At 39.9% G+C, this 24,875-nt stretch overlaps 1 protein-coding gene and 1 non-coding gene across 3 annotated transcripts; one reads left to right on the top strand and one right to left on the bottom strand.

Annotated features, from left to right (window-relative positions):
• The first annotated feature begins 23 nt into the window (after positions 1–23).
• Positions 24–24,465, top strand: NDUFB5 (NADH:ubiquinone oxidoreductase subunit B5). 2 transcript variants are annotated; one of them, XM_023184785.2, is made up of 6 exons: positions 24–267; positions 16,375–16,463; positions 17,384–17,450; positions 18,382–18,443; positions 19,843–19,949; positions 23,880–24,465. In XM_023184785.2, the coding sequence occupies exons 1-6, from the start codon at positions 144–146 to the stop codon at positions 23,998–24,000; spliced, it is 570 nt and encodes a 189-aa protein (XP_023040553.2). In that variant the 5' UTR covers positions 24–143; the 3' UTR covers positions 24,001–24,465. The 2 variants fall into 2 exon arrangements, with proteins under 2 accessions (XP_023040553.2, XP_023040555.2); XM_023184787.2 differs by lacking the exon at positions 19,843–19,949 and having other exon boundaries at positions 23,880–23,945.
• On the bottom strand, positions 16,175–16,278 carry LOC111521434. Its single transcript, XR_002724948.1, has one exon. It is a non-coding gene; the product is annotated as a small nucleolar RNA U13 (small nucleolar RNA).
• Positions 24,466–24,875: the final 410 nt, after the last annotated feature.

Raw genomic sequence — 24,875 nt, 5'->3', positions numbered from 1 at the left:
TTCCGGCGCCTCAAGCCCGCCGTGAAGGGACTAGAAACCTGCCCTCACTTAAGATGGCCACTTCCTGCCTTTGTCCTCATTGGTAAATTGGTTCTCTCAGCTTCCGTGACCCGTCCCCGTTTTTCCTGTTGCTCGTAGTAGCCATGGCGGCCATGAGTTTGTTGCGACGGGTTTCGGTTACTGCGGTGGCAGCGCTTTCTGGCCGCCCCCTTGGCACTCGACTCGGATTTGGGGGCTTCCTCACTCGTGGCTTTCCGAAGGCTGTTGGTGGGTGCTAGCCTTGGGAGAACGGGCGTGATGCGGGTGCAGGGCGAGAAAAGAGAGGACGCTTCCAGGGTGACCTTGGTGGGATCCGGAGGGAGCCGGGACAAATTGTGGGCTTGCGGCTTGAGAGGAGAGACGGAGCGCGAGCTATATGAGGGGTTTTCCTGAAGTAGTCGGATCGATAGCGTTTACATTATTAGCATTTCTAAAACGTTGTTATTCACCATCTCAATGCTAATTTGCGGATGAAGCTGAGTCTAGAAAGCTATAGAGCTGAGACCTGTATCTCTAGGTCACAAGCTTATTGTTGCGTTCCACCTGCCCAAAGGCTGGGTTCTAGTCCCACATATGCAAAGTCATGTTGCTGAGAAGCCCACCTATGCTAAGGAATATGAAGACAGGTAATATGTAGACAGGTAAAGAGGCTCAGGGCCAACTTATTCTTTAGGCACAGTAAGTACGGTGCCGCCCAATAATGAGATGCAGATGAACTGGGGAGGAAGATAGGTTTTTTTTGTTTTCTTTGTTTTTTGAGACAGTCTCACTCTGTCACCCAGGCTGGAGTGCAGTGGCGCGATCTTGGCTCACTGCAACCTCCGCCTCCTAGGTTCAAGCGATTCGCCTGCCTGAACCCATGATAGTTTTAGGGGTCCACGAAAGTGTTTTAATTTAAATTTCGTTTTTAAAAAGACCATAATGTTTATGAATATAACGAATCTAGCCTGTATTATATTCGTTTTATACCAATGCATTCATAAAATACGATTTTTGATAACTTAGGGGAAGGGGCCGTTGAAGGCAAAAGTGCCTAGGTCTCAGGAAAGTCATAATACAGTCTTTTTTTTTTTCTTTTGAGACAGTCTCACTCTGTCACGCAGGCTGGAGTGCAGTGGCACCGTCTTGGCTCACTGCAATCTCCACTGCCCGGGTTCAAGCCATTCTCCTGCCTCAGCCTCCCAGTAGCTGAGACTACAGGTGCACACCACCACGCCTGGCTACTTTTTGTATATTTAGTAGAGATGGGGTGTCATCATGTTGGGCAGGCTGGTCTCGAACTCCTGACCTCAAATGATCCGCCTGCCTCAGCCTCCCAAAGTGCTGGGATTATAGGCATGAGCCATTGCACCTGACCAATACAGTCTTAATAGGGTTATTTGGACCTGGTGAGTTGCATTATGGCAGTGTGAATAATCATAGCAAAGCATCAAATGCTTGGTATTTGGTGCATTTTATTATCTCAAAGACTGTGCAAAGAAATTACAATGTTATTTTCATTTTACAGATGAGGAAACTGACTCAATTATTAAATAATGTGTCACTGTACTAAATGATAATGACAGCCAACATTTACTGAGCGCCTGTTATGTGTCAAGCATCATTTTCCTTTTTTTTCAAGATGGAGTCTTGCTGTGTTGCCCAGGCTAGAGTGCAATGGTGTGATCTTGGCTCACTGCAACCTCTGCCTCCTGGATTCAGGCGATTCTCCTGCCTCAGCCTCCTGAGTAACTGGGATTACAGGTGCATGCCTCCTTGCTGGGCTAATTTTTTGTATTTTTAGTAGAGATGGGGTTTCACCATGTTGGCCAGTCTGGTCTCGAACTCCTGACCTCGTGATCCACCCACCTCGGCCTCCCAAAGTGCTGAGATTACAGGCGTGAGCCACCGCACCTGACCTCAAGCATCATTTTAAGGGTTTAAAGTATTAATTTATTTAATCCTCCTCATTAAATATATACTGTGAGCTATTTGCCCTGTACAATAGAAACAGGTAAAGAGGAAGTGAAACTTCAAAGTCAAAAAGTTGTCTCCAGCCTCAAAATATCTTGTTCTGTTTTTACCCTTATTCTCCCAATTTAATTTGAATTATGCCACTCCACAGGCTGAGGCAATATACATAGGGATTTGCTCGAAACATGATGCAAAGAACCAGTGGTATTTAACAGATTTCCAGCAGGAATTTGAACTTGTTACAAAATTACATATGCCAACATTCCTTGATGAAAATCCCTTTTAAGCCTTTTCTGATTACAGATATCCTCATATAGCCAAATACAAATACTTCAAATACTCGCCCTGGTAGTATTCAATCAAATCTAGCTGGAGATAAACTGCAGCAAAATTTCACCCCCAGTTTCTCTTTCTACATTATTGCCCTTTCTTGGGGTTCTCAAAGAATCATTACCGTGTTCTGCGCCCTTTCCAATCAGAGCAGGGAAGGATCTAATGGCTATCTTTACTAAAGATTACTGTGTTTTCTGCTGTGTACCTGCTTTCAAAGGTATTTTGCATCTGTCACTGTGATATGAAAGGTTTTAATCTCTTATATGGTTGTTTGTATCTGTCCCTACAAGAATGTAAGCTCTAGTGTAGTAGAGAACCTGTCTTGTTTTGTTTTCTCTGGAGATAGACTGCCTATCTTCAAATTCTGGCTCTAGAATTTAGAAGCCATATCTGTGATCATCACATCTTGGAAGCTAAAGTGGAAGACACCTAATTGCTCATAACCTGCATTTCCTCCTCTTTAAAAAAGATGAGAATTTTAACCTGCCTCAAAAGGTAGTTGTGAAGAGTGGAAAAAATCAACAGTGCCTGGCAGCAGTAACCTTTAAGAAAATTGTGGTAAAGTACACATAACATTTACCATTTTAACCATTTTTAAGTGCACCGTTCAGTGGTATTGAATACATTCCTAATGCTATGCAACCATCACCATCATCTGACTCCATAACTTTTTTCATATGGTTAAACTAAAACTCCGTATCCGTTAAACAGTAACTCTCCATTCCCCTTCCACGTAGACCCTGGTAACCACCATTCTTCTGTCTTTATGATTTTGACTACTCTATTTCTCATGTAAGTAGAATCATATAATATTTGTCTGTCTCTTAGCATAATATCCCAAGGCATATTTATGTTGTAGCATATGTCAGAATTTCCTTCCTTTTTAAAGCTGAATTTTCCATTGTCCATTGTATGTATTTACCCCATTTTGCTTATCCATCGTCTGTCAATTGGGTTGCTTCCAGGTTTTTTGTTTTTTTTTTGAGACAGAGTCTTGCTCTATCTTCTAGTCTAGAGTGCAGTGGCATGATCTTGGCTCACCGCAACCCCTGGCTTCCAGTGTTCTCATATCCAACTGAGGGTCAGGCTGCTATTTCTTCCTGCCCAATAATGAGATGCAGATGAACTGGGGAGGAAGAGAGGGTTTTTTGTTGTTGTTGTTTGTTTTTTTGAGACAGAGTCTCATTCTGTTGCCCAGGCTGGAGTGCAGTGGCATGATCTTGGCTCACTGCAACCTTTGCCTCCTGGGTTCTCAGCCTCCCAAATAACTGGGATTACAGGTGCATGCCACACCACGCCCGGCTGATTTTTTTATTTTTAGTAGAGATGGGATTTCACCATGTTGGCCAGGCTGGTCTTGAACTCCTGACCTCAGGTGATCCGCCCGCGTTGGCCTCCCAAAGTGCTGGGATTATAGACATGAGCCACCACGCCCAGCCAGAGAGAGTTTTTATTCCTGTAACTGGTTACAGGGAGAAGTCCTGGAAATTATCGCCAGACCAACTTAAAATTACGGTTTTCCAGAGCTTGTAGACCTTTTAAGCTGTATGTCTACATGTAAGTGTGCACTCATCTAAAAACATAAGTGACTAACTTTTTAAAATCTATAATTAAGGTCTGAGTCCTGAAGACCTTCCTCTGGAGCCTTAGTAAATTTACTTAATTTAAATGGGTCCAGGTGCTGGGGTGATTACCCTTTTCTTGTATCCTGCTAAATCATGGAGGTTTGGGAAGTTCCTTCAGACCTCCAGTAAACTTGTTTGTGGAGGCCTGGGGAGTTTCTTCATACCCACAATAAAACGTGTTTAATCCTAAATGGGTTCTGTTAAGAATTCCTTCGAACTCCTGTCCTCAAGTGATCCACCTGCCTTGGCCTCTTAAAAGTGTTGGGATTACAGCTGTGAGCCTACACCTAAGCACTTGCAGATTTTAATTACTGTAAAACTTCACTTAACATCATTGGCTTTTGAAACTGCGACCCTCAGAACCTATGATAAAGTGGAAATGATGTTGTTTAACGACCTGCTGTATGTGGTTTCACTTAAAGTCACAGTTTCCAAGAACTTATCAGTGACATTGAGTATGACTTGTTTTGTGAATAATGTTTCTGTGAACATGGATGTACAAATATCTCTTCTGAGACCCTGCTGTCAATTCTTGTGGGTGTATCTGCAGAAGTGTAATTGCTGGGTCATGTGTGTCATGGGTGTCACTGGCTGGGACTGGCATTGTGGGTGGTAAAAGAATTTACCAAGACAGTCATAAGTAAAGAGGACAGATTTGTTAGAGAAAATACAAAGATAAAGTTGCAAGAGAACAGTGGGCAGCACAGCAGAGAAGGGGCTATCTGCAGAATCAGGGGCTAGAGGGAAGTTTTATAGGGTCATACTGAAGGGACTATGAGCAGAGAAGGTGTGTAGATAAGGTCACTCTGCTGGGGCTATGTGTTGAACGAGGTATTTGGGAACAGGATGTTGTGCCCGTGGGTTGCCTGTGATGAGCCGTGTCTCAGCAGAATTGCTTTCCTCCTCCTGGGGCCCGTTACTTGTTGCTTATTCTGTTTTTAATTTTTTGAGGAACCCTCATGCTATTTTCCATAGCAGCAATACCATTTTACATTCCTTTGTTTACCAATAGTGTACAAAGATTCCAATTCCTCCATATTCTGACACTTGTTATTTTCTGGTTTTTTGAAAGTAGGCATTCTGATGGATATGTGATGATATCATTGTAGTTTTGATTTGCATTTCCCTAATTAGTTTGCTTCTTGGCCATTTGTGTATATATCTTCTTTAGAGAAATGTCTATTCAAATCCTTTGCTTATTATTTATTTTATTATTTTTTATCTTGAGTATGAGGTCTCCCTAATGTTGCCCATGCTGAACTTGAACTCCTGGACTCAAGCAATCCTGCTTCAGCCTCTCAAGTAGCTGGGACTACAGGTACATGCCACTCTGCCAAGCTATTTGCCTGTTTTATTTGTTTATTTTTGGCAGGATCTTGCTCTGTCACCCAGGCTGAAGTACAGTGGCGCAGTCATAGCTCACTGTAGCCTCAACCTCCTAGACTCAGGTGATCTTCCTGCCTCAGCCTCCTGAGTAGCTGGAATGACAGGTACACACCACCACACCCGGCTAATTTCTTAAGGTTTTTGTAGAGGTGAGATCTGGCTATGTTGACCAGGCTAGTTTCAAACTCCTGGGCTCAAGAAATTCCCCACCTCAGCCTCCCAAAGTGCTGGGATTACAGGCATGAGCCACCATGCCCAGCCTATTTTTAAGTTGGATTATTTGGTTTTTTATTGTTGTTGTTGAGTTTTCTATGTGTTCTGATATCAATCCCTTATCAGATATATGATTTGCATATATTTTCTCCCAATCTGTGGGTTGCCTTTTTACTCTGCTGATAGCGTCCTTTCAGACACAAAATTTTTAAATTTTCATGAAGTCTGGTTTGTCTGGTTTTTCTTTTTTTGCCTGTGCCTTTGAAGTCCTGGCATTAGCCTTCTACAAATTCCTATAGCCTCATCTTTGCTAAAAGTCTAGTGCTGTTATGTTCTTCATCACCCTCTGTAAACCTTTCTCAGAAAATTAGCAGATAAAGCTATTCTATTTAATTAAATTATTTATTAAACATCAGAGATTGTGTAATTCCAGAAATGAGCTAATTTCTCCCCTCAGCTGCAGGTAAATTTAATTTATAATTGAAGACTGATATGCACAAATGATGGTTTTTAAAAATGTGAAGAATATTAATATGAATATATAAACAGAGTACTGTAGAGTTAATCCAGACATGGAATAGATGGGGCATTTTAACCGAATTATAGGGATAGTTTTAACAGGTGGAACTGGCAGAAAAGTAAAGGATAAGTTTTGTTTTTGTTTTCGTTTTTGTTTTTATTATTATACTTTAAGTTCTAGGGTACATGTGCATAACATGCAGGTTACATATGTATACTTGTGCCATGTTGGTGTGCTTCACCCATCAACTCGTCATTTACATCAGGTATAACTCCCAGTGCAATCCCTCCCCCCTCCCCCCTCCCCATGATAGGCCCCGGTGTGTGATGTTCCCCTTCCCGAGTCCAAGTGATCTCATTGTTCAGTTCCCACCTATGAGTGAGAACATGCGGTGTTTGGTTTTCTGTTCTTGTGATAGTTTGCTAAGAATGATGGTTTCCAGCTGCATCCATGTCCCTACAAAGGACACAAACTCATCCTTTTTCATGGCTGCATAGTATTCCATGGTGTATATGTGCCACATTTTCTTAATCCAGTCTGTCACTGATGGACATTTGGGTTGATTCCAAGTCTTTGCTATTGTGAATAGTGCCGCAATAAACATACATGTGCATGTGTCTTTATAGCAGCATGATTTATGATCCTTTGGGTATATACCCAGTAATGGCATGGCTGGGTCATATGGTACATCTAGTTCTAGATCCTTGAGGAATCGCCATACTGTTTTCCATAATGGTTGAACTAGTTTCCAATCCCACCAACAGTGTAAAAGTGTTCCTATTTCTCCACATCCTCTCCAGCACCTATTGTTTCCTGACTTTTTAATGATTGCCATTCTAACTGGTGTGAGATGGTATCTCATTGTGGTTTTGATTTGCATTTCTCTGATGGCCAGTGATGATGAGCATTTTTTCATGTGTCTGTTGGCTGAATGAATGTCTTCTTTTGAGAAATGTCTGTTCATATCCTTTGCCCACTTTTTGATGGGGTTGTTTGTTTTTTTCTTGTAAATTTGTTTGAGTTCTTTGTAGGTTCTGGATATTAGCCCTTTGTCAGATGAGTAGATTGCAAAAATTTTCTCCCATTCTGTAGGTTGCCTGTTCACTCTGATGGTAGTTTCTTTTGCTGTGCAGAAGCTCTTTAGTTTAATTAGATCCCATTTGTCAATTTTGGCTTTTGCTGCCGTTGCTTTTGGTGTTTTAGACATGAAGTCCTTGCCCATGCCTGTGTCCTGAATGGTACTACCTAGGTTTTCTTCTAGGGTTTTTATGGTATTAGGTCTAACATTTAAGTCTCTAATCCATCTTGAATTAATTTTCATATAAGGAGTAAGGAAAGGATCCAGTTTCAGCTTTCTACTTATGGCTAGCCAATTTTCCCAGCACCATTTATTAAATAGGGAATCCTTTCCCCATTTCTTGTTTTTGTCAGGTTTGTCAAAGATCAGATGGCTGTAGATGTGTGGTATTATTTCTGAGGACTCTGTTCTGTTCCATTGGTCTATATCTCTGTTTTGGTACCAGTACCATGCTGTTTTGGTTACTGTAGCCTTGTAGTATAGTTTGAAGTCAGGTAGCGTGATGCCTCCAGCTTTGTTCTTTTAACTTAGGATTGTCTTGGCAATGCGGGGTCTTTTTTGGTTCCATATGAACTTTAAAGCAGTTTGTTCCAATTCTGTGAAGAAACTCATTGGTAGCTTGATGTGGATGGCATTGAATCTATAAATAACCTTGAGCAGTATGGCCATTTTCACGATATTGATTCTTCCTATCCATGAGCATGGTATGTTCTTCCATTTGTTTGTGTCCTCTTTGATTTCACTGAGCAGTGGTTTGTAGTTCTCCTTGAAGAGGTCCTTTACATCCCTTGTAAGTTGGATTCCTAGGTATTTTATTCTCTTTGAAGCAATTGTGAATGGAAGTTCATTCATGATTTGTCTCTCTGTTTGTCTGTTACTGGTGTATAAGAATGCTTGTGATTTTTGCAAATTAATTTTGTATCCTGAGACTTTGCTGAAGTTGCTTATCAGCTTAAGGAGATTTTGGGCTGAGACAATGGGGTTTTCTAAATACACAATCATGTCATCTGTAAACAGAGACAATGTGACTTCTTCTTTTCCTAACTGAATACCCTTGATTTCTTTCTCTTGCCCGATTGCCCTAGCCAGAACTTCCAACACTATGTTGAATAGGAGTGGTGAGAGAGGGCATCCCTGTCTTGTGCCAGTTTTCAAAAGGAATTTTTCCAGTTTTTGCCCATTCAGTATGATGTTGGCTGTGGGTTTGTCATAAATAGCTCTTATTATTTTGAGATATGTTCCATCAATACCGAATTTGTTGAGCATTTTTAGCATGAAGGGCTGTTGAATTTTGTCAAAGGCCTTTTCTGCATCTATTGAGATAATCATGTGGTTTTTGTCTTTGGTTCTCTTTATATGCTGGATTACGTTTATTGATTTGCGAATGTTGAACCAGCCTTGCATCCCAGGGATGAAGCCCACTTGATCATGGTGGATAAGCTTTTTGATGTGCTGCTGGATTCAGTTTGCCAGTATTTTATTGAGGATTTTTGCATCGATGTTCATCAAGGATATTGGTCTAAAATTCTCTTTTTTTTGTTGTGTCTCTGCCAGGTTTTGGTATCAGGATGATGTTGGCCTCATAAAATGAGTTAGGGAGGATTCCCTCTTTTTCTATTGATTGGAATAGTTTCAGAAGGAATGGTACCAGCTCCTCCTTGTACCTCTGGTAGAATTCAGCTGTGAATCCATCTGGTCGTGGACTTTTTTTGGTTGGTAGGCTATTAATTATTGCCTCAATTTCAGAGCCTGCTATTGGTCTATTCAGGGATTCAACTTCTTCCTGGTTTAGTCTTGGAAGAGTGTAAGTGTCCAGGAAATTATCCATTTCTTCTAGATTTTCTAGTTTATTTGCGTAGTGGTGTTTATAGTATTCTCTGATGGTGGTTTGTATTTCTGTGGGGTCGGTGGTGATATCCCCTTTATCATTTTTTATTGTGTCTATTTGATTCTTCTCTCTTTTCTTCTTTATTAGTCTTGCTGGCGGTCTGTCAATTTTGTTGATCTTTTCAAAAAACCAGCTCCTGGATTCATTGATTTTTTTGGAGGGTTTTTTTGTGTCTCTATCTCCTTCAGTTCTGCTCTGATCTTAGTTATTTCCTGACTTCTGCTAGCTTTTGAATATGTTTGCTCTTGCTTCTCTAGTTCTTTTAATTGTGATGTTAGGGTGTCCATTTTAGATCTTTCCTGCTTTCTCTTGTGGGCATTTAGTGCTATAAATTTCCCTCTACACACTGCTTTAAATGTGTCCCAGAGATTCCGGTAAGTTGTGTCTTTGTTCTCATTGGTTTCAAACAACATCTTTATTTCTGCCTTCATTTCGTTATGTACCCAGTAGTCATTCAGGAGCTGGTTGTTCAGTTTCCATGTAGTTGAGCGGTTTTGATTGAGTTTCTTAGTCCTGAGTTCTAGTTTGATTGCATTGTGGTCTGAGAGACAGTTTGTTATAATTTCTGTTCTTTTACATTTGCTGAGGAGTGCTGTACTTCCAATTATGTGGTCAATTTTGGAATCAGTGCAATGTGGTGCTGAGAAGAATGTATATTCTGTTGATTTGGGGTGGAGAGTTCTATAGATGTCTATTAGGTCTGCTTGCTGCATAGATGAGTTCAATTCCTGGATATCCTTGTTAACTTTCTGTCTCGTTGATCTGTCTAATTTTGACAGTGGGGTGTTGAAGTCTCCCACTATTATTGTATGGGAGTCTAAGTCTCTTTGTAAGTCTCTAAGGACTTGCTTTATGAATCTGGGTGCTCCTGTATTGGGTGCATATATATTTAGGATAGTTAGCTCTTCCTGTTGAATTGATCCCTTTACCATTATGTAATGGCCTTCTTTGTCTCTTTTGATCTTTGATGGTTTAAAGTCTGTTTTGTCAGAGACTAGTATTGCAACCCCTGCTTTTTTTTGTTCTCCATTTGCTTGGTAGATCTTCCTCCATCCCTTTGTTTTGAGCCTATGTATGTCTCTGCATGTGAGATGGGTCTCCTGAATACAGCAGACTGATGGGTCTTGACTCTTTATACAGTTTGCCAGTCTGTGTCTTTTAATTGGACCATTTAGTCCATTTACATTTAAGGTTAATATTGTTATGTGTGAACTTGATCCTGCCATTATGATATTAACTGGTTATTTTGCTCATTAGTTGATGCATTTTCTTCCTAGCCTCGATGGTCTTTACATTTTGGCATGTTTTTGCAACGGCTGGTACCAGTCGTTCCTTTCCATGTTTAGTGCTTCCTTCAGGTCTCTTGTAAGGCAGGCCTGGTGGTGACAAATCTCTAAGCATTTGCTTATCTGTAAAGGATTTTATTTCTCTTTCACTTATGAAACTTAGTTTGGCTGGATATGAAATTCTGGGTTTAAAATTCTTTTCTTTAAGAGCGTTGAATATTGGCCCCCACTCTCTTCTGGCTTGTAGAGTTTCTGCCGAGAAATCTGCTGTTAGTCTGATGGGCTTCCCTTTGTGGGTAACCCGACCTTTCTCTCTGGCTGCCCTTAAGATTTTTTCCTTCATTTCAACTTTGGTGAATCTGACAATTATGTGTCTTGGAGTTGCTCTTCTCGAGGAGTATCTTTGTGGCGTTCTCTGTATTTCCTGAATTTGAATGTTGGCCTGCCCTACTAGGTTGGGGAAGTTCTGCTGGATGATATCCTGAAGAGTGTTTTCCAACTTGGTTCCATTTTCCCCCTCACTTTCAGGCACCCCAATCAGACGTAGATTTGGTCTTTTTACATAATCCCATACTTCTTGCAGGCTTTGTTCATTTCTTTTTCTTCTTTTTTCTTTTGGTTTCTCTTCTCGCTTCATTTCATTCATTTGATCCTCAATCGCTGATACTCTTTCTTCCAGTTGATCGAGTCGGTTATTGAAGCTTGTGCCTTTGTCACGTATTTCTCGTGTCACGGTTTTCATCTCTGTCATTTCGTTTATGACCTTCTCTGCATTAATTATTCTAGCTATCAATTCTTCCACTCTTTTTTCAAGATTTTTAGTTTCTTTGCACTGGGTACGCAATTCCTCCTTTAGCTCTGAGAAGTTTGATGGACTGAAGCCTTCTTCTCTCATCTCGTCAAAGTCATTCTCCGTCCAGCTTTGATCCGTTGCTGGCAATGAGCTGCGCTCCTTTGCAGGGGGAGATGCGCTCTTTTTTTTTTGAATTTCCAGCTTTTCTGCCCTGCTTTTTCCCCATCTTTGTGGTTTTATCTGCCTCTGGTCTTTGATGATGGTGACGTACTGATGGGGTTTTGGTATAGGTGTCCTTCCTGTTTGATAGTTTTCCTTCTAACAGTCAGGCCCCTCAGCTGTAGGTCTGTTGGAGATTGCTTGAGGTCCACTCCAGACCCTGTTTGCCTGGGTATCAGCAGCAGAGGCTGTAGAAGACAGAATATTGCTGAACAGCGAGTGTACCTGTCTGATTCTTTGGAAGCTTCCTCTCAGGGGTGTACTCCACCGTGTGAGGTGTGGGGTGTCAGTCTGCCCCTAGTGGGGGATGTCTCCCAGTTAGGCTACTCAAGGGTCAGGGACCCACTTGAGCAGGCAGTCTGTCCCTTCTCACATCTCAACCTCCGTGTTGAGAGATCCACTGCTCTCTTCAAAGCTGTCAGACAGAGTCGTTTGCATCTGCAGAGGTTTCTGCTGCTTTTGTTGTTGTTGTTGTTGTTGTTATTTAGCTGTGCCCTGTCCCCAGAGGTAGAGTCTACAGAGACAGGCAGGTTTCCTGAGCTGCTGTGAGCTCCACCCAGTTCGAGCTTCCCAGTGGGTTTGTTTACCTACTTAAGCCTCAGCAATGGCTGGTGCCCTTCCTCCAGCCTCACTGCTGCCTTGCGGTTAGATCGCAGACTGCTGTGCTAGCAATGAGGGAGGCTCCGTGGGCATGGGACCCTTCCGGCCAGATGTGGGATATAATCTCCTGGTGTGCCCGTTTGCTTAAAGCGCAGTATTGGGGTGGGAGTTACCCGATTTTCCAGGTGTTGTGTGTCTCAGTTCCCCTGGCTAGGAAAAGGGATTCCCTTTCCCCTTGCGCTTCCCAGGTGAGGCGATGCCTCGCCCTGCTTCCGCTCTCGCTGGGCGGGCTGCAGCAGCTGACCAGCACCGATTGTCAGGCACTCCCTAGTGAGATGAACCCAGTACCTCAGTTGAAAATGCAGAAATCACCGGTCTTCTGTGTCCCTCGCGCTGGGAGTTGGAGACTGGAGCTGTTCCTATTCGGCCATTTTGCTCCGCCCCCCCAGGTTAAGTTTTTTTTTTATTGGATATATGACTCTTGGGGTAGGTAGGTGTTGGGAGAAAAGGCAAGTAAAGGAAAGTTGAGACCAAATTGGGGAAGGGGAGGGACTGACTACAAAGCCAAAGTATCTTCATTTGATTTTGTAGGCCACAGAGTGTTATAGCAGAAGAACAATATCAGGAGTGTGTTTTAGGAAGATTCTTCTGAATATTGGATGGCTTATAGGGTATGTTGATTACCTAGGCCAGTAAGGTAAAGAAGGCATGGAATGAAATGGAGACTTTAAATCTTATAATCAAGAGGCCTTGGCAAATGATGAATGAAGGATAGATGCAAGGAAGATGATTGAGATTTTTATCCAAGGTAATTGAGATGGTGGTGCCCTTTACTGGGAATGACGGAAAGAAAACGACCAATTTTCAGTTGTCGTCTTTTTATTTTTTTATTTTTTTGAAACAGAGTCTCAATCTGTCACCCAGGCTGGAGCGTAGTGGCGCGATCTTGGTTCAAAACAACCTCTACCTCCCAGGTTGAAGCGATTCTCTTGCCTCAGCCTCCCGAGTAGCTGGGATTACAGGCCTGGCTAATTTTTTGTATTTTTAGTAGAGACAGGGTTTCACCATGTTGGCCAGGCTGGTCTCGAACTCCTGACCTCAAGTGATCTGCCCGCCTCAGCCCCCCAAAGTGCTGGGATTACAGGTGTGAGCCACTGCGCCCAGCCCAATTGTTGTCTTTGACACACAAAAAGTTCCTACATTATCTTATTCAATTATTATAAAAATCGCAATCGTCAAAGGCTTAATAACTTTTCTGAGGCTATTTGCATTTTTAAAATTAGTTTTTGAAGCCTTGGGCCTATGAAATTAGTGAATACTTAATGGAGAAATTTCAGGCTTTAGAGAGCAGTGAAAGATGCCTATTTTTGGTGTCAGGAGGATCAGGGTTCCAGAAATCCTGGTAGTCACTTCATTGTAAGCAATGTTCACCCTATAATTTAATTTTTTTTGAGGGGGAAGGGTCTAGCTATGTTGCTCAGGCTGGCCTCAAACTCCTGGGTTCAAGTGATCCTCCCACCTCAGCCTCCTGAGTAGCTGGGATTACAAGCACGCACCACCATTCTTGGTTACACACTAATATTTTTAGATTTAAGCAGATGGCCCTGCTACATCAAAAATCATGACGGCTCAAAACATTTAGAAAGAGTTAAGTGTAAGTCAGTTGTGGTGGTGCGTGATGTAATCCCAGCTACTCTGCAGGCTGAGGTGGGAGGATCTCTTGAGCCCAGGAGTTTGAGACCAGCTTGAGTAACATAGTGAAAAACCTTGTCTCTGGGAAAAAAAAAAAGAGTTACGTACTATGAAATATACTTTGAAACAATATTAATAAGTTATCTAGGACTTTTAGTGACATGACTAATTGTTTAATAATTGGGTAATATGTGTAAAGAAAGAGCAAGCTGTTCACATTACTAAATGCATTCAACCTTGTTTTTTTTTTTTTTGAAGACAGAGTCTCGCTCTGTTGCCCAGGCTGGAGTGCAGTGGCACAACCTAGGCTCACTCCTGGGTTTACTTACACCATTCTCCTGCCTCAGCTTCCTGAGTAGCTGGAACTACAGGCGCCCGCCACCACACCTGGCTATTTTTTTTTGTATTTTTAGTAGAGATGGGGTTTCACTGTGTTAGCCAGGTTGGACTCCATCTCCTGAACTTGTGATCTGCCTGCCTCAACCTCCCAAAGTGCTGGGATTACAGGCGTGAGCCACTGCACCTGGCCAAAAACCACAATTACTTTCAATTGCAAAAATTGCAATTACTTTTGCACCAACCTAATATTAAGCTGAAAATAGATTGTCCCTCTAAGAGAGTATGCTTTTGAATGAACATATTTCTGCAAGTGTAGTCAGGGGATAAGGGACAGGGAAGATCATCCTGTTTTGACCCTGTACTTCTAGTGTATCAGATTAATATTGAATTGGCCTTCGGCTTTTTTGTGAGCAACTAAATTTCTGGGAGTTCCAGGTGGAAACCCACTTACCTTATTATATTGAATCCTTTTGGATTCAGCCTTTTGTAATGTGTGTAAAGACTCTTTTGGGACCCTATTTCATCATCAGTGTGTTAGCCACTGATGATGTAGCAGTAGCTTTGTGTTTCTAAGACTTGACAAGTCAGGAATGCTGTATCCACCTCATCTAAGCCATTCATAAAAACCTTGATGCTGCAGGACTTTTGAGAGATCCCTTTGCCAAGTTACTGCAATAATTAATCAGTACCTTTTGGTTACAATCAAGTACCCATTACAAATTTCTCTAACTTGCTCTTTCTGTCAGCTCATAATGTCTCCTCTTCCTAACCCCCACATCTTGTCCAAATAGGAACTTTTCTTCTGGGCCACTGTATCCTATTTCTTTCCCTTGTTACCGTTACAAATTTGTAATTATTTGTTTAGTGTGTATTTCTCCCAGCAAGATCTATATCCCTCTTAGACCGTATATAGGTCTAGCATAGGATCTGTACATAGTATGCAATTAAATATGTATTGAATTAATGAGTACTTTGTACTGTCATCCAACCCTTTTTCTTCATCTAGTCCACAAAAAAATTCTATTATGTATCTTTCAGATGATTTGCTGAAGTCCATACTTACTTTGTCAAATTCTCTTAATCTTATTATTTAAAAAGCCTTAGTAGTATGAATTATATGTAGTAAATTCATGCCAGTTTCTAATTCTCTTGTGAGTCAACCTCCCAAACTCACTGCAAGCTGCTTTCAGGTGTTAACCAAAGTTAAAAAGAGAGTTCCTGCTTTGAAGATATTTATACTTAAAAGTGGCAGCAGTGAACACAAATATACACATCACAGTAATGTACAGTAATTCAAAAGTAGGAAAGATCTCGTATGGTTGGGAAGAATGTTGGCATCTTGGAAGATAAGATGTTATCTGGGCCTAATACAGATTTCAGGAGAGGGGACACCTTTGTAGACATTAAACATTGAACAAAAGATTCAGATCTTTCTGACATCTATTATGACTGAAATTCCTTCAATGGGAAATTAAAATTTTGTATTCCACAGTGACTCACATTGAAAATATCCTTGAGAGTAGTTACACAGTGAAAACGTAGGAACCTTCAGTTTCTAAGTAACAGCTAGATCCTTTCCTGTTCCCAGTGGAAAGGGCTTGGAATGCCTGTAGTGATCCTTCCAGACCTTCAAGAGGAAGAATGTGAAAAGAGGATCCAGAAGTGAAATTTTGCCTCAGTTTACTTCCAGCAAGGCTTGATTAAATTCTGTCAGGGGGGAGACTTGAAGAGGATATTCTTAATCAGCAATGGTTTACCATGTGATTTTATCAAGATATTTTAGAGTGTGTAGTTTGATAACAAGTTCTAATTCCTGCTGGTGGTATGTTGAATAAATACTGCTGGTCCTTTCCATCTATTTTGCAGCATAATAATACATATAATACAGATAATGTGTCATGTGAAATGGCATAATGGAATAATTTACATTAAATGTATTTCTTTTGCAGCATTAGCAAATATTTGTTGCAGAGGAGACACAGATGAGCAGCTCATTAAGTAGCTAACCTCTCTGCCTGCTATTGAAACAAATTAAAATGATTATTTACATACTTCTTTAACTTTGAATTAAAATGAGGAAAGTTATGCTTTAGAACAGTAGATCCATCTTTGTTTAAAGATATCCTATCTGACCTGGCCTTGTTACTCAAATGAGAAATTTTAAGATCTTATACTAAACATCTAAGAATGTATATTTTCTTTTTGTTTCATGTCACATGGGTAATGTGCCTACCTCGTAACAAGGTTTGAGGGAGGCATATCTCACACATGAATGTGAAAACGCAGTCACCCTGCTTATGATCTGCAAAAGGATCCTTGTATTTTTTTTTTTATAATCTGATTTTAACTCAGAATATAACAGTATACCCATATGAACCTTGTATAAAACAGGGTAATTCAATATTTCCAGCTCCTGTTCGACACAGTGGAGGTCATGGGAAAAGACTATTTGTCATCAAACCTTCTGGATTCTATGACAGCCGTTTTTTGAAGTTATTGGTAAGTTTAAATTTTTTGTTGAATTGGAGTCTCTGCATGTAATGGAAAAAATTTTTGCCTCTTTAGAAAACATCTTTCATTTTACGAAATATTTTATTTTGTAAATTTATATTTCTTTCTGTAGAAGAGACAGATTGTAAAGCCTGATTTGTTACTGAATTTCTCTTTAAATTAGTGAAGCTTTCCTTCTTCACAAAAGGATTTACACTAAATGGAGGTAAAACGTGAACCATTCCTTTCTTCTGAAGATTACGGCGTTTCGAAATAGCATCTGTGTTCCTATAACTAAAATATTCTTTAAATTACCGAAGAACTTGTTGAAAGACTTTTTTAAATAAAGGAGCTACATTATTTTGGGAAATGGTTTTATATTTATATGTTGTTCAAGAACACTGATTTCAGAGAGTAACAGGGATCTATAGTGCCATCTTAATTTAGCAATAATATAATTACATTGCTTATTTAGAATGCTGACTGTATTTCTGTCTCAAGGCTCAATAGGAACAAAGTAGAGGCTTAGAAAATGGGAGATTGTCTGAACCATCTGCCACTGTAGATAAAGCTCTGAATCATCATTTGAGTACTGACCTTAAAACTTTCTCTTGCCCTTCCATTGTGTTTAATGACCTTTTTCATCTCCTTGGTTGAGCCCTTACTTTTCTTGTTATGACCAGCTCAAATCCTGTTTAGTGGTAGAAATCACCCTGATGTTTTTACACTTTTGTTCTTAACGTATTGTTTTCTTTCATGACATTGCTTTACCAAAAAGTAAAATCACAGAAATTAATAATTTGGTACTGTATGCCCAATTTGGCAAGTTTATTTTATAAGAAATATGAGGAAATCATATCATGAGGATGATTTGTGTGTGGGGAGAGTTACGAAATGGTCATGAGAAACTTTTTTATTTTTTATCTTAGAGATTCTACATTGCATTGACTGGGATTCCAGTAGTAATTATCATAACTCTGGTGAATGTATTCATTGGTAAGTCACTTCCATTCCCTGCCAGCACCACCAGATTGGAAAAGTTTTTAAACATATGTACATTAATATAAAAAAGAAATTATGGATATTGTAATGAAAAGCTCTTTAAATAAGCATAAGCATGGCAGTTTATCTTAAAATAACCAAATCTCAACCTGAACTAAGAATTTTTTAATCCATCCTAGAACATATAAAACTATAATCCTCGGCCAGGTGCAGTGCCTCATGCCTGTAATCCCAGCACTTTGGGAGGCTGAGGCGGGCGGATCATGAGGTTAGGGGTTCGAGACCAGCCTGGCCAACATAGTGAAACCCCATCTCTACTAAAAATACAAAAAATGAGCTGGGCATGGTGGTGGGCGCCTGTAATGCCAGCTACTCGGGAGGCTGAGGCAAGAGAATGACTTGAACCCGGGAGGTGGAGGTTGCAGTGAACTGAGATCGTGCCATCGCACTCCAACCTGGGTGACAGAACGAGACTCCATCTCAAAAAAAAAACAAAACTATAATCCTCTAACAAAGAATGAAAATGTCAATGACAATAAACGTTAGATTTTCATGGGAAATTTTGTTCAGAGTACTTCTAACACCTTGAGTCCTAAAATGTTTTGTATCATAGGTATAGGGAAGACCAGAAGGAATAATATGTCTTTTATTATCTCTTGTTACAGTATATAAAAACAAAATGAGAAACTCATGGAATACCTATAAATAATGCCTTACACAGAGAGATGTCTAAAAATGTCTAACAAATGAATTGATTTTCAACCAGATTAAAGTGAATTAAAGATATTAGATAATCTTCATTGGTACAAAGTTTTTAAAGGATCCTTTAAAACCACAAGAAGTTGGTTTTATTACTTTAATGGTGAAGAATTAATTTTTTAAACTCCTCATGCTGAAGTTGAACATAACCATTTTTTCTTATTAGGTGAAGCTGAACTAGCAGAAATTCCAGAAGGCTATATCCCAGAACACTGGGAATATTATAAGGTTTGTATAGGACATTGACAGTTACATACTGTTACATGCCTTGTCAATGCACTAGTTAATATCTTAATTCAGCAATTATGATATAGTCAGGTTTTTTGTTTTGTTTTGCTTTGTTTTGTTGAGACAGCATCTCTCTCTGTCGCCCAGGCTGGAATGCAGTGGCACGATTTCGGCTTACTGCAATCTCTGCCTCCCGCGTTCAAGCAATTCTCATCCCTCAGCCTCCCATGTCGCTGAGATCACAGGTGTCTGCTGTGTGATCCTGGCTAATTTTGGTATTTTTAGTAGAGACAGGATTTCGCCATGTTGGCCAGGCTTTTCTCGAACTCCTGGCCTCAAGTGATCCGCCCACCTCAGCCTCCCAAAGTACTGGGATTAAAGGTGTGAGCCACTGTGCCCAGCCATGATAGAGTTTTATATTTCATTTTTTATATCAAGTAGATACATTTTTTGCATGCTTTTTATAAACAACTAGTTTTGATACTTCATTTTTTTTAAATCATTTTAAGCTTTACAATTTTTTGAAGAATGATTGCAGTGTGTTCTCAGCCTAACAGACTAACATAATTTATCCTAAGTTCAATGCCTTAGGAAAGATTTCACCAATGTTAATGCTAGCTGTCATTTATTGAGCACCTACTGTGTAATGGGTACTGTGCTGAGTGTTTTACAAATATTTATTATTTCATCCCATGTAAAATGTACTATTATTATTCCCTCTTTGGAGATGAAGAAACTGAGGCTAAAAGAGTTCAGTGACCTGTCTAGAGAGGCTCACCATTTCAACCCAGGCAACTTGACTCCAGAGCCTGCACTGTTGGTCATTACACCATACTGCCACTGCTACCAAAACCCAAAATTAATTTTGTTATTTGTGTTTACAAGTGTTATCATGAGCCTTGAATAGAGTATGTCCCATCATGTTTTATTATCTGAATGAATTATATTTTAAATATAAATCTTAAACCATTAAATCTTAAGGCAGGCATTAGAATTAGTTCATTTATGCTAACTGGTGCAAAGAGCTCCATTTTTGAATTACCAAAACCTGGGTTTGGCTTCTGAATCTGCCACCTAAGATACTCAGCATAGTATAATGGAAAAGAGCACACAGCTTTGGAGTCAGACAGACCTGGTTTGAGTCCAGGTGCTGCCATTTATTAGCTACATAACTTTGTGCAATTCACTTATCTTTAAAATGTGGACAAAAATAGTATCCACCTAATCTGTTAAAATTATTTTATATATATATAAAAATCATACTAGATATAAATCAAATAACATCATACTAGATGTTATTGGTTTACCTAACTGAAATGATCATTTTAAAGAATAGTCAACTAGAAAAGCAAAATATTATTCAGAAATGGACTAATATTAAACAAATTTTCTCTTGTAGCATCCCATATCGAGATGGATTGCCCGTAATTTCTACGACAGTCCTGAAAAGGCTTATGAAAGATCAATGGCCGTCCTTCAGATTGAAGCTGAAAAGGCTGAATTACGGTAGGAAAAAAGAGGGGGTAGGTGGGAAAGAAAATCTTCCTAGGGTTGCAAACCACCAGAAAAAAAAATTAATAAAAGTATTACTATTTCAGCACTATAGAATGTTTTATGTAAAAGGATAAATTTATATCCAGATGCAGTGGCTCACACCTGTAATCCCAGCACAATGGGAGGCTACAGAAATTAGCTGGGCGTGATGATATGTGCCTGTAATCCCAGGTACTCAGGAAGCTGAGGCAGAAGAATCACTTCAACCCAGGAGGTGGAGGTTGCAGTGAGCCAAGACCACGCCAGTGCACTGCAGCCTGGGTGACAGTGCGAGACTCTGTCTCAAAAAAAAAACGGGGGGGGGGGTAAAGATAGCATTTGCTTGTTTGGAGTGAAAATTATAAACTGGTGACAAGGAGACTATTAGGAGATATGTGTCAGATTAAAAGGAGTTCTTTTTAAAATTTTAAAATTATTTTTTTAGAGTTGAAGTCTTGCTCTGTTGCCCCAGCTGGGCAGCAAATGGATGGATATATCCATCCAATGAAATGTATAATGTGGCCATTAAAAAGAAAGGGATATATGCTGTTATGGAAAGCTATGTGGATTTTCTTTCTTATATATTATATTTTATATACATATTAAAAAACTAGACATATATATTTTTTCCCTTCTCTTATGCTGCTGAGTGCCTGTATTATTTTAACCAGTCCCCTATTGCTGATACTTGGGTTCTTTCCAAGTTTTTTGCTATTATACATACCTCTGTGTTTAATTTTCTCCTATATTATTTGCATATTTATGTAACATATCTGGAAAATAAATTTCTGGAAGTGGCATTGATAAGCCAAATAGCACATGCTTTTAAACTTTGGGTAGATTTTGCCAAACTCTTCTCCAAAAGTTGCACCAGTTGTTTCTTCATCAGTTTCCATAGTTCAGTTTTCCATGTTTCTCTGTAATGGAATTTATCAAAGTGAAACATTTTGCTGATACGGTAATTGAAAAATGTTGCCTCATCATTTCAATTTTATGTTTCTTTGTAAAGTTGAGTAGTTTTTTCATATATCTGTTAGTTGTATGTATTTCTTTTCTTTCTTTTTTTTTTTTCCTGAGACAAAGTCTTGCTCTGTTGGCCAGGCTGGAGTACAGTGGCATGATCTTGACTCACTGCAGCCTTGGTCTCCTAGGTACAAGCCATCCTCCCACCCAAGCCTCCCTAGTAGCCAAGATGACAGGTGTATGACACCATGACCAGTTAATCTTTGTATTTTTTGTAGAGACATGATTTCACCGTGTTGCCCAGGCTGGTCTCAAACGCCTGGGCTCAAGCAATCCACCCTCCGGGGCCTCCCAAAATGCTGAGATTACAGGCATGAGCCACTGCACCTGGCCGTGTGTATTTCTTTCTCTATATGTTGTCTTTTGGCAGTGTAGAAATTTTTGCAACACAGAAGTGTTTTTACATTTTCAGACAAATTTGTAATAGTAACTAATAGCATTTTCTTTTTTTCTTTTCTTTTGAGACAGTTTTGTTCTGTCTCCCAGGCTGGAGTGCAGTGGCGTGGTCTCGGCTCACTGCAACCTCTGCCTCCCGGGTTCAAGCGATTCTTCTGCCTCAGCCTCCCAAGTAGTTGGAATTACAGGCGCCCAACCCCACGCCCAGCTAATTTTTGTATTTTTAGTAGAGACAGGGTTCTGCCATGTTGGCCAGGCTGGTCTTGAACTCCTGGCCTCAAGTGATCTGCCTGCCTCAGCCTCCCAAAGTGCTGGGATTACAGACGTGAGCCACTGTACCTGGCCGCTAATAAATTTTTTAGTACATTTTGTATCAGTGTTTTAATTACTTTCTATGTATTTACTCATTTAATTATTGTCAGGTTTGCCAGTCTTTAGCTTTTGGGATTTTGTGTCATACAGAGATCTCTGATGATAATTAAATCAGTAAATATATAAATCCAAAATTATTTTTTTAAATATTCACTTGTATTTTCCTTTTGTTTTTTTGAGACAGGATCTCGTTCTGTTGCCTGGGCTGGAGTGCAGTGTTGCAGTCATGGCTCACTGCAGCACCAACCTCTTGGGTTTAAGCAGTCCTCCAGCCTCAGCCTCCTGAATAGCTGGGACCACAGGTGCTGACCACCATGCCCAACTAATTGTTTGGGGGTTTTGTTTGTTTGTTTGTTTGTTTTGGTAGAGGTGGGATCTTGCTCTGTTGCCCAGGTTGATCTTGAACTCCTGGGCTCAAGCAGTCTTCCTGCCTTGGCCTCCCAAAGTGCTGGGATTACAGGCATGAGTCAACTTGCCCAGCCTGTTTTTGGCTTTTGTTTGTTTTTTTTTTTTTTTTTTGACATGGGGACTTGTTGTGTTGCCCAGGATGGACTCGAGCTCCTGAGCTCAAGCGACCCTCCCACCTCAGCCTCTTGAGTAGCTAGGACTACAGACATGTGCCACTGCTCCCAGCTTACTATTTTTTAATGAAATAGGAAAGTGCTACACATGCTTATTTTATACCTTGCTTTTTAAAAACATAACAGTATATATAGTATCTTCTCCCATGTTACTACATACAGATTCTCCTTATTCTTTTTAGCAGGTACATAGTAGTTCATTATGTGGATGAATCATAATTTAACCAGTTAGTCTCATGTTGACAAATATTTTAATTACTCACGGTTTGGATAGTTATACTCTAAAGAGTAGACAAGAAAGAGGTTGTTATTTAATCCTTCAAAAAATGATAACCTGCTAAATACACCATCACAAAGGCATATAATCTCCCACAGGGTTAGTGAGCTGGTTGAGGTTAATAAAGTAACTTATTTAACTGTGATAAATTTTTAGTCCTATGAAAAAGTATGTATTCTGTACAAACAGAAAGTAGAAGGTTTGATGGAGAAGGCACTGCTTCAGGAATGTGTGATTGTCTGTGCAAAGACTTAGATATGGAAGAGGGAAAGCACCTGTATAAAATAAGAGATTACTCAGTTTGTGAAGAACAAGAACAAGTAAGTAGATGTTAGAGTTGGAGAATGTTTTTCTTGATCTTGATTGTTCTTGCTTTCTATTTATGTTTGTATAAATATTGACTGAGTGTCTGATGTTGACCGGGCATGGTATAATGCTGGCAAATAAAAAACCAGTTCTACTCTCAAAAAGCTTTCTGTCCTGATGGCGATGGGCAGACACAAGATGTGAAACTCCAGGAAAGTTTATTCATGTGTTAATTCCTAGCACAGCATATGGCCATAATAGTAGACATTCTGTAAATGACTCTCCTAGCATCTAAAAGGTGAGAAGATAGGAAAAGCACTGTAACAATTCAGATGAAAGTGATCTTTGCAGGCACAGTGAAGGAGAGAATTCGTTATCAATTCGAGTAACCTTTTGGTGTTAAAAACTGTTTGGTGAATCGGGTGCGGTGGCTCACGCCTGTAATCCCAGCACTTTGGGAGGCCAAGGCAGGCAGGTCACAAGGTCAGGAGTTAGAGACCAGCCTGGCCAACATGGTGAAACCATGTCTCTACTAAAAATACGAAAATTAGCTGGGTGTGGTGGCGGGCCCTTGTAGTCCCAGCTACTCAGGAGGCTGAGACAGGAGGATCACTTGAACCTAGGAGGTAGAATTTGCAGTGAGCTGAGACTGCGCCATAGCACTCCGGCCTGGGCAACCGAGCAAGACTCTGTCTCACAAAAAACAAAAACAAAAACAAACAAACTGTTTGATAGCTACCTATATAAGCAACATAATAAAAGTCAAAAATTTAAGTCCCAAATTTTGCTTATAGATGTATACCAGATGTGTGCCTACATAAAGGTCTGTGGAGGTACATTATACTTTACATAAAAGCAGACTCTAGTAATTGTCCTTTATGGAAATGGCTCATTAAATTTATAATTGGAAGTGCTGGAATCTCAATATTGCTGTTCCATTTGTTACAGGTTAAAGGAGCTGGAAGTACGAAGATTGATGCGTATGAGAGGAGATGGACCCTGGTATTACTATGAGACAATTGATAAGGAACTTATTGATCATTCTCCAAAAGCAACTCCTGACAATTAAGCATTTTTTTCTCCAAATACACAGTATGTTCTCTTTGTTGGAAAATAAATTAGTAAATATATTCTGTATTTTTGCTCTCCGTGAAAAACAAAAGAGCTTCTGACATTACTGTCTCTCAGTGTTGGTTCAGATTGAGGCTTTCGTTTAGGGAGTTTGGCTTCCAGTCCACAAAGAAGGTTTAAAGTGTGCTAACAAAAACTGGAGAAATAGGAATTTGTGAACTCCTAAAGTTGTAGCAACTTTGAAAGGTTAGTGTTTTATTTACCTGACAAATGGAAGTTATAGAAAAGAAGTTGAATTATGTTAAGCATGAGTAATTATAGTATTTTGTACAAATGCCTGTGCTGTAGATGTCTGTATTATTGAGGTACAACTCAGGATTTTAAGTTCCATAAAGTATTGAACCAACTCTGTAATGTTAACTCCTTAATAAACAGATTTTCAATAAGCAAACTTTAAAGTTTATAATACTTTCTTTTTTTTTTGTGCTATATATTGTTCTTTTTTTAAACTACACACATACACACAGACATGTACACACACACACACACACACATGCACACACACATTCTTTTCCTAGATGCAATCTCTGGGATCCCTTAGAGTCCTTTTTTGTAAACACTGGGGAAGTAGTTGTACTAGGTAATATGATTCCTGCAGAGATTATAAACTTTGAGTAAAAGATAAAAATGACTGTCATTTATTAAGTATTTATTGTCTGCTAGGCACTATATTAAATAACTGCATGTTTTTTTTTGGGCGGAGTCTTGCACTGTCGTCCAGGCTAGAGTGCAATGCTGCGATCTTGGCTTGCTGCAACCTCCGCCTCCTGGGTTCAAGCAGTTCTTGTCTCAGCCTCCCAAGTAGCTGGGATT

This window comes from Piliocolobus tephrosceles, chromosome 2, assembly GCF_002776525.5.
Source record: "Piliocolobus tephrosceles isolate RC106 chromosome 2, ASM277652v3, whole genome shotgun sequence".
Taxonomy (NCBI): domain Eukaryota; kingdom Metazoa; phylum Chordata; class Mammalia; order Primates; family Cercopithecidae; genus Piliocolobus; species Piliocolobus tephrosceles.
The sequence above is the reverse complement of the archived record's forward strand: the minus strand, read 5'-3'. Positions and strand labels throughout refer to the sequence as shown.

Coding starts and splice junctions, on each gene's coding strand:
- NDUFB5 (XM_023184785.2), top strand. CDS start 144: ATGGCGGCCATGAGTTTGTTGCGACGGGTTTCGGTTACTGCGGTGGCA. Junction 268..16,374: donor TGGCTTTCCGAAGGCTGTTG/GTGGGTGCTAGC, acceptor CAATATTTCCAG/CTCCTGTTCGACACAGTGGA. Junction 18,444..19,842: donor AACACTGGGAATATTATAAG/GTTTGTATAGGA, acceptor TTTCTCTTGTAG/CATCCCATATCGAGATGGAT.